The sequence below is a fragment of the Corvus kubaryi genome, unplaced genomic scaffold (genome assembly GCF_017639235.1).
Source record: "Corvus kubaryi isolate FWS band 111438036 unplaced genomic scaffold, C.kubaryi_AGA036_p1.0 37266, whole genome shotgun sequence".
Taxonomy (NCBI): domain Eukaryota; kingdom Metazoa; phylum Chordata; class Aves; order Passeriformes; family Corvidae; genus Corvus; species Corvus kubaryi.
Window position 1 is genome coordinate 4,772,108 of NW_024581081.1, and position 9,958 is coordinate 4,782,065.

Genomic DNA, 9,958 nt, shown 5'->3' on the forward strand with positions numbered 1-9,958 from the left:
GATACAAGGGTTTGATATATGGGTACTGAACAAGACCCATACTGTATTCAAGGGCATGAAAGAGAGTGAAAGGACCCTCCACAGGGTAATTTGCCTTCCTGTATTGCCTCTCTCTTGGCATGACCAGTGGAGATACCTATTTCACCACCTCAGCACTCCTTATCTTCTAAAAATGAGTCATTCAGAATACAAATAACAGCCCCATTAGGAACAATTTCACCCAAAGATTAAATTATGGACATGAGGAGAGAGAAACTAAAGTGAAGTAGTACAAGTCGAATTTGATTCACACTAATGACACTAATGCAGAACATAAGTGTTAAAACTTCACCTGCAAGTGACCCCCCTGTAGGATTTGATGACATAAAATACTCAGATGTGAGTACTTCATCAGGAGAAGTCTGGTTTAGGTGGCACCTGTCCTTAGCTCTGGACATTGCCTTACAGTGACTGAATGCAGGACAGAGCCACCGCCTGTAAGGAACCTATATTCTGGGATGTGTATCCATTAGTGGAGTCAATAGCAAGCCAGGTTGAGGTCCACTGTCCAGATGTCCACTACATGCTCCTTGTCCAGTTGGCATATTGCACTGCATTGTTCACCAGTTAAAAATATCTCAGGAAATATCCTTTACAGGTCTTTCTTTGGTTTAATTTAACATTTTAAATTCTGTTAGTTGTTGCCCCAATAGTTCCTGTTCTTAGTATCAGTTGCAGCAAAGACCATATATCACTATTGTCAGTCTTCATAGAGTTCTGTAATGCCAAAAGGGGTTAACAGAGTACAGAGTTAATCAGTGACTTGCACCTTCACCCCTGAGTGAACACCCTGTCCTATTTAATTCGTGTGTTGCGTAGAGCTTTTCTGCATTGTAGAAAGACGGCCTGTATCCGTTTGGGAAGAGTTACACAGGGATACAAACATGACCAGAAACAGTGAAAGAATCATCGAAATAGTGGAAAAATGTTTTTCAGAGGCTGACAAGCTGGCGCCAGAAGACACGCTGTTTTCCTACAGAGGTATTTTATACCCACTTACACTTAGCAGCCCGGACACTTTGGAAGCTCTGAAATCCTTTGAAGCCAGGAGTGATGATGTGATTCTAGTAGGTTATCCTAAATCAGGTAAGTGTCTTCGTGACCAGTAGTCAAGTGCACAGTGCTACAATCCAGAAGTTGATTACTTAATGCCATAACTTAACACAGCAGTAATTCCTGAGAAAAGTTTATGATGACATCAGACTTCATAGAATCATGTAAGTCATATCTGGAGTTCAAATAATACAACCCCCTGCTCAAAGCAGGGCAAAAATCTAACCTCTAAAGTTAGGTTTCATTGCTCAAGGCCTTGTCCAGAAGGATTTTGAAACTTTTGAGGATGGAGGATTACCATCCACTGAAATCTTTTGAGTGTTTTCCTACAATAATGGTTTTTTGGAGGTTGGGTTTGTGTTTGTTTGTTTTTACATCAATGAAGTCAGACATCCCCTTGTTGTCAGATAGGTTCTGTCTTCATTATAACCTCCTGTAGTGGAAGACTGCAGTGAGAGTCTCCCATGGCTTCTTTCTTCTATCTCTAGCCTGAGTAAACCAAGCCTTTCTATGCAGTTCATTTGCTCCAGCTCCCAGTAATTTCATGGCAATTCAACCAGACTTTCTCCAGATTCTCAAAACCTTTTCTGGTTCAGTCTAGGAACTGCACACAGTATTCAAATGGTGAACACACCAGTGCCAGCTAAAGCAGGACAATCACATCCCTTGATATTTTAACCACACTTGCTAATGCAAGAAGGTATGTTGTTACCTTACTCTCTGCAAGAGCAAGACAGGGAATATATCCTGCTAATGAGAGCAGAAGTGTGGTTTCCATATTTTTACTGCAAAGCAGAATGCAGGTGATTCTTTGTATCTAAATGGAGGGAAAGACATGAATGCCACAAGGCTTTTTGCATATTTTCTCTCTCTTTCACTGTGGGCATTTCAGACTCCTTAATTTTTTTTCCTATTGACTTTACAGAAATATCTTAATATGTCATTTGCAGAAAAAGAGGAAGTTGATTCTTATCACATCACCTTTGTGTGCAACCTCTAGAGCTGAACATAGGCAGAAATGGTTTATATGCGTGAGGATCCACCTAAACACTGCAGGAGGTGTTAGTTGAAAACTGAGATTTGGCTCTCTGAGCCCAGTCCCTCACCCACAGTTTTGCCAGGTTGCAGAGGCTGAGACAACTAAGCCTGGTGCAAAGATGGTGTCAGGAGCGTGATGGTCTGGTGGCTGGGTTGATGACCCTTCTGCTGCCAGTTATAGAAGCCTAGCTGGGAATTGGGAATGAGGCCGAACTCTGTCAATAGTGAAGAGACCATTAAGCTGAAGCTGGTTGGGAAGAGGGAACAGAGTGTTCCCAAAGACAGCACTGCGGAAGGAGAGCAGAAACAGCCAAAAGATGACTCAGTTGGCCCAGTGCTGGGAGACACACAGTTTGTGAGTAATTTCCACAAGGAGTAGTCTGAGGTAACCAAAAAGTACCAGAGTTGAAAAGAGCAATAGAGGTCTGCTTCTGCTGTGGGATGGGATGTGATTCTGAAGCAAGCAGGGTAGCACTTCACAGTATTTGCTTAATAGCTCTGCCCCTGTTGACCTTCGGCATACCCTTGTTGATTATTATCCAGGGCCGTGATATAACCTCAGCTGGCAACTCACAGGTCAACTCAGTGGCCCCACAGGACCACTCACTCTTTCACCCCTGGCGGGGTGGGGGAAGGAAACAGAATAGTAAAAGTGGGGGGAGTCATGGGTTGAAATAAAGACAGTTAAATAGGTAAAGCAAGAGCTATGTGCGCAAGCAAAGCAAAGTAAGGAATTCATTCTATCCTAGCAGCAATCAAATGTTCAGCCATCTCCAGTGACATGGTAAAACAAGTGCTGTAGCTCTCAGCATCTCTCTTTCCTTCTTCTTCCCTCAAATTTTATTGTTGAGCATGACTCTATATGGAGAGAATATTCCTTGGGTTAGCTGGGGTCAGCTGTCCCATCTATGTCCCCTTTTAATTTCTTGTGCACCTGCAACCTACTCTGGCAGGTCAGTGTGAGAAGCAGAAAAGGTCTTGACACTGTGTAAGCACTGCTTAGCAATAACTAAAACATCTCCGTGTTATCAACATTGTTTTCAGCACAGATCCAAAACACAGCTTCATATCAGCTACCATGGGGAAAATTAATTCCATTGCAGCCAAAACCAGCACACACACTCTTGTTGGAAGGTTAAAGTACAACACTGAGCCAAACTGGTTCACTTGAAACCAATCTGACAGGATGCCATCAGTAAGGTTTACGGGAAAAAGTGAAGTTGAATGGATGTCCTACTGGTGTCTTTATTCTTTCAGGAACCAATTGGCTTGAACAAATGGTGAAGGAATTGGCAGATGCCAAATATACAGAAGAGGAAATGAAAGAGAGAATAAATGCTGAGAAGAAGCTAGAGACATTTCAGCGTCTAGAATTTGGGGATCCCGGGATATATGAGGTAAGCAGGAACTGAAAATATTGTCACTGCTCTTCCTATAGGTAGTAATAGCTGAAAGACAATGGCTGATCTCAGAGGTAATGGAGAGTCTAGAGCCTTAACAACAACTGTGAGCTGCACAAGTAGCATGTGCTACTGCCCGTAGTTCACAAGGGCCTCGGAGGGGAGGCAGGGCTGAGAAGCCACAGGGCCCTCCTGCCATAGGTCCAGTGAGTTTGATTAGTAAGACCTTTTTCTTGGGTGTCCTGTCTTCAAGCCTGTGTCATGTGAAATGGTGCTTGGTGGCAGAGGTTGGCAGAAGCCTAAACCACCTACAGTGCATCCCTGTGGGTTTCCCAAGAGATAAGCTACTTCTCTGGTCTCACCTTTTCTTATAATCCACAATTACTGAAAAGGCACAACTCACTGAATAATCTACTTCTGTCCTGTCACATTTCTTTCCACTTTCTTTAAAGAGGATGAAGCAGCTGCCTTCCAGAAGAATTATAGTGACCCATCTGAGACCTGATCTCCTGCCTCCATCCATTTTCCAGAGCAAGGCTAAGGTGAGTCTTCTCTTTGCCTCACCCTGGAAAAGCTTTCCACCCTAAATCAGCTTTCCTCTGTGTGAGATGTCTTTTCCGCATTTTCACCTGAGCTGGTCAATACGCAGCCACATTTCCAAGGTTGAAGATACAGCTCTGTGTGCCAAGGCTGTGAACAATCATCCTCTCCCAGCAGCAACTTTGCCAACTCAAGAGGTTACTATTGGTGGGCTTGTTGCTGAGTGTCACTGCCTCTTCAGGTCTCCTTCAGAAAGATGCTTCCATGTTTGTGGCAGAAAAATGAGCAAGACAAACAGTAATTCTGTCTGTTTTAACTTGCCTTCAAAACCAGGGTACCTGTGGAAAGCCCACCACAGGCTGGGGCCAAGATAATCTTAGATGGGAATTACTGCAGAGAGAAGCTAGGGTATATTTACAGAGTGTTTGTGGCTCTCCTGTCCAGTAGACTGTGAACTAATTTCTCTGGATTGGAACTAGGTCAGGACTGTCTCAAGGGAATCACTGAAAAGCTTCTTCTTTTCAGCCTGAAGCTCACATTAGCAACAAGTGATCTGCCAAAGCTCTGGTTTCTTGCTCAAGAAAAGGGATTAGACCAGAATTGTATAGTGTGGTGAATTTTAGTGGACAAGTAAGCTTGCAGACAACACCAAGATGGGCAGGAATGTTGATTTGCTGGAGGGTAGGAAGGTTCTGCAGAGGGATTTGGACAGATAATGCGCTGAGGCCAATTGTATGAGGTGAAATAAGGTAAATACTGTGTCCTACAAAATGGGGATCACAACAATCCCATGCACCACTAAAGGCTGCGGGCAGTGTGGCTAGAAAGCTGCCCAGTAGAAAAGGACCTAGGGGTGCTGATTAACAGTGGCCAGAAGTGTGCCTGGGTGGACAAGAAGGCCAATGGCATCCTGGCTTCGATCAACAACAGTGTGGTCAGCAGGATTGTCCCCCTGTACTTCCCATTGGTGAGTGACACACCTTAAGTCCTGTGTCCAGTTTTGGGCCTCTCACTACAAGGAGGACATTGAGGTGCTGACATATGCCCAGAGAAGGGCAATGGAGATGGTGAAGCGTTTGAAGCACAAGTCTTAGGAGAAGCAGCTGAGGGAGCTGGGGTTGTTTAGTCTGCAGAAAAGGAGGTTCAGGGGGACCTTACCACTCTCTACATCCACCTAAAGGGAGGTTGTAGCCAGGTGGGGCTTGGTCTCTTCTCTGAGTAACAAGTGACAAGACAGGAGGAAATGGCCTCAAGTTGTACCAGAGGAGGTTTAGATCTGGATATTAGAAAAACTTTTTTCATAGAAAGGATTGTTGAGCATTGGAACTGCTGCCGGGGAAGTGGTTGAGTCACTGTTCCTGGAGGTATTTAAAAGACATGTAGATCTGGTACTTATGGTCATGGTCTAGTGATGGACTATGTTTCTGTGATTCATTGATTGTATGTGATGTGTTGAGAAGATGGCATTTTGGTCAGTCAGATTATGTGTTTTCTTCCTCTAGATCCTTGTGCTAGTTCGGAACCCCAAGGACTCAGCTGTCTCCTATTACCACTTCTGCAACAACCTACCAGCGCTGCCATCGTCCACCTCTTGGGATGAGTTCTTTGCAGACTTCATGAATGGAAAATGTACTTTGCCTACCTCCCCTGGCATTTCTCCTAACATGAGTGGCATACACAGGGCCCTGGGCATGAGAATCATACTGTGACATACCTTACCAAGGCACTCCCAGAACAGGCAGACAGGCCCCTGTTATGGCAGAAACAGGGAGTAGCAGAGAACCAGAGTTTTGTCTCACTTAGAATGGAGAAATCATGAGAAAGCTTTAGCCTGACTTTTCCCTTCCCACAAGAGAGCTTGTTGATTGCAGTATCAAGTGGCTGGACCTGGGGCATTCTGCACTGACCTCAGGAGAAAGAACAGACATGTTGAGCTGGTCACCCTTCACCATTCTAATGCCTCGCTTAGAAAGCTGTCTGGGCTGACTCCTCTCATTTGGTTAAGGGCCTGTATTGGGGAGTACTCTAGACAGCTATGCCTCTTCTTTGTCTGCAGTGGCCTGGGGATCCTACTTTGACTACCTAGTGGAATGGAACAAATACATTGACAACGAGACAATCATGACAATAAGCTATGAGGAACTCAAAGAGGTGTGGCATTTCACCCAGCTCTTCCTTGATGAGTGTGTTGTGCATTCCTCCCAATATGTATGGGTGTGGGGAAGTGGAAACTCTTGGGGCAAGTCTGTCTGCTGCTTTAGAAGGGTGTGTCTTTCTGAGCTACTAATTTATGTTTGGGGGAAGCCCATGGAGGTTAGGAGGAGGATAACCTTGCCTATTTGTGAAAGGGGTTAAATCTGGCAGAAGCATAGATTTTAGGAAAGAAGAAAAGGCCTTGAAACTGAGGTCAGCATGTGTAGGTTTCCTGGCCTGAAGGGTTTTCTCTTGGAGCTCTTGGAATTCCTTGGTGACACTGTGGGAGGGAGCTTCCTCTGCTGGGCTTCCCACAGGGTTCTGGCTCCATGCCACAGCCACAGTGTCAAATCTTTTGGTTTCACCTCTGTGCTATGTTCCTTTGGGCAGGACCCTATAGTGGGGATGAAAAAGATTGCTTCCTTCTTTGGATTTTCCCTTTGTGAGGAAGATTTTCCTAGAATTGCCAGGAAGACCAGTTTCAAAGCTATGAAAGAGAAATCCAATGAAACCCATGGAAAGTTTGGGGACGTCCTCTTCCGGAAAGGTAAGTCTCTGCAAATGGAGATGTACCTTCCGAAGCAGAACTCTGGAAGGAGTTTTGAGTATGCTTCTCTACTTAGCCATGAACTCACTGGACTGTCTGGGTGAGCTCTCTCCTCTGGTGCCACCTGTACAAAAAGCTTCTGCTGTTGATAAGGTCTGGGGGCTGTGTTTGAGAAACTTATCAGAGTGCCAGTCTTAATGTCCTGAGTCATTGCTTCCATGCTTCCATTGCTGTCTTTTTCTGTGGCAGCCCTGGTTAGTTAGGTAAGTGAGGTGCAAAGGTGGGGGCTAACAATGGTGAGGTTATGCCAAAAATTACACACCAACTCTGCCTGGGCTCCATGGTTACTCATTGCAGAGGGGTCATGGTGCAGCTCTTTCCTGTTGTTCAGGTGATGAGGCTGCATGTGCACTTCATGAAAGTCAGCCTTTGGAGGAGGTGTGCTGATTGGACAAGAGACTCTTGAACCTCACGGGAATGCATTGCTCACTGCTCTGCTGGCCTCACAGGCATCTTCCTGTTGCCTACTCAGCAAGAGCTTTGTATGCCTCCTCTCAATGGACATATCAGTGGTGACCCCAGAGATGGTCTCTCACAGATGTGGGACCAGGGTCAGAGTTCTGGCAGCCCACCTGCTCCCCATGACCTCAAGACTCTCGTTTCTGAATACTGCAGGCATGAGCTTTTTAAAATCCATTTCCTTCACCATGCCTTGGAGGAAGAGGGATTTAGCCACTCTCCTCTCTACCACCTACCACAAAATAATTTCCCCCTTCAAAGGAAGTAATTCACAAATGAGCTTTCCTTTGTGAAAAAATCAGATTCCTCTTTTTCTGTGTAAAAGCTTCACAAAATCACCTTGAAAATCCCCCTCTGGGGAAGGAGGCGTTGCAGGCAGCCCACCAGCAATGCTCCCTGTTGTCTGGCTACAGCCTTTGCTTCTGATCTTTGCTATCTTTGCTCTCTGAGGCAATCAGACCTCTCAGGGCAATAAATATGATCTTTCCTGCCTTGTGTAGTCAATGACTCTGCCCCATTGCCACCTAGATATTATTTTCTCTCAGGAGCATCTTCCTTCAGTTTTTGGTACTTGTTGTACACAGGGGTTGTTGGAAACTGGAGAGACCTCTTCTCTAAAGCTCAGAATGAAGAAATGTTCCGGAAATTTCAAGAGTCCTTAGGAGGAACAAAGATGGCAGCAAAGATAAAATATGATGTGTACTGCAAGGCCTGAAAATAAGCAAATGAATAGCATTACAGCAAGTCATGTTCCAAAGGTGTTTCTCCAAAGGTGGATAGTACCCATTTTTCCTTCCCATGAGAGAAGAGAGAAACCCCTCTGAGAACTACCTGGCACCTCCAAGGACTTGGTAATTTGGTAATTCTTCGGTGTGCCCTTGGTCTCGAACTTGTACTTTGATTGATGTAACCAAATAAAATGTGTGTGTCCCTCAAGTAAATGCCTGCCATCCTTTCAGGCGGGAGATGGTGCACAGACATCATAGCACCAGCCTGGTGGCATCCTTGTGTCTGCTTTGTGGCCTGAAATGGTGAATGAGGCCCCTGCAGGTTTTGGTGGTGAGGCAGAGGCACCAACACAGAGCCTCTCCTCTGGCACAGAGTGGACTTGACATGGATATATGGTGTGGGTCTGAACCACCAAATGTCTGTCTACAGGTAGAATATGTTAGTTTGGGTTTAGAGCCATCATGGCTACCACAGTGTCGGCAGGTCAGAAAGACCTTTGACACTTTGGCAAACTCTACACATTGGTATGGCAAAGGGCGGAACTTCTCAAGCTCAAAGAGCCACGAACTCATAAGTAATGAACAGCTATATGCTTTCTAGAGTGTTTTGCTCCTGTTGGACTCTCTGGGAAGGTAAGTGGCAAGTAGGAAGAACTGTGACATTCAAATGGGAGGATTGAAGGAAAGAAGCCCCTTGATGACCCTAAGCTAAACAAGCTGAACTATGAGAGTGGCATTTATCTGACAATAAATACACTTACACTACACAGGGTGTAAATACACTTACACTACACCCTCCTTGCGGATGTCAATGTCCTTGCTACATCTATGCAGAATGTGTTGCTTGACCCCTTGTCACAACCAGTCTTTTGGAAAACCAGAAAAGCCAAGGAAGTGTCTGTCCGACAAACAGAATTCAGTTCCTTGGAAGAGGGAACTGTGTTCTTAGATAGATTTACCTGCAGGACTCTTAACACTGAACTAAGATTAAATACTGAGCAACCAGCAACCACAAATGTAATTAACAAAATTGGGAAATTGTTAAGTCCCTGTCAAAGTGCTGACTGTCCCTGCACAGCTCCTGGGGACTGCCCCTACCTTGCCCACAGCCCAGGACCCCATGTCAACCACTGTTCCAGGCTCTCAGCCGCTTCTCCAGTGATGCCACAGCAGGGTCAGGTTTCAGCTCCTCACAGTCTGCCCTGCCTGGCCACCAGCCCTGCCAACCTGGACCCATCCACAGACCCACATCCTGGCTGATCTGCAGCCCATCATCGCCTTCCCCAGGAGAGTGTCTGATGCCTGGGCTGGGGCTGCCCAAGTGCACCCCTCTGCTGTGCACCTGGCTGGACAGTGGGATGGGCTCTGACTGCCATGCCCTACCTCCCCTGTCTCTGTGACAGGGATAATGGGGAGTGCTGCAGATTCAGCTCTGAAGAGGCACTCAAAGCCTGCTTCCCAGGCAGATTTTCTAAATGTCTGTGCAAGAGCTGCCCACGTGAAATTGCCCTGCGTGAAGTATGTTTGTTTGAACCTGATGATTCTGGGTTTGTAGGGTTTCATTTCCAGAAGAGCAGGACTTCTTCTTGTTCTGGGCTTCCATGGATGAAAAGAGGCAAGCCACCATGACCCATAATTTTTGGAATTAGCAACACTTTTACCTATTACTTAGTACAGACCCTATACTTATGGCAATATCAAAAGCTATCTAGAGAACAGAAAACAGTGTGTAATCTCAGTGTCTGCAAGTTGAACAAGGGTTAAAAAAGGGAGCAAGCCTGACCAGAAATGGAAAACAATCACTGAAATATTCAAAAGGCTTTTTTTTAAGATAAAGAGGTGACATCTTAAGGTCTGTTGGTTTGGTTTTTTCTTCTGCAAAGTTTTTTTGCAGCCTAAGG

General features: G+C 45.4%; 1 protein-coding gene across 1 annotated transcript; it reads left to right on the forward strand.

The window, feature by feature from the left end:
* Positions 1-853: 853 nt before the first annotated feature.
* LOC121663168 (sulfotransferase 6B1-like) lies at positions 854-8,265 on the forward strand. Its single transcript, XM_042025158.1, has 7 exons — positions 854-1,125; positions 3,388-3,527; positions 3,983-4,072; positions 5,573-5,699; positions 6,127-6,221; positions 6,654-6,810; positions 7,914-8,265. Exons 1-7 carry the CDS (start codon positions 924-926, stop codon positions 8,042-8,044), a joined length of 942 nt encoding a protein of 313 aa, XP_041881092.1. The 5' UTR covers positions 854-923; the 3' UTR covers positions 8,045-8,265.
* Positions 8,266-9,958: the final 1,693 nt, after the last annotated feature.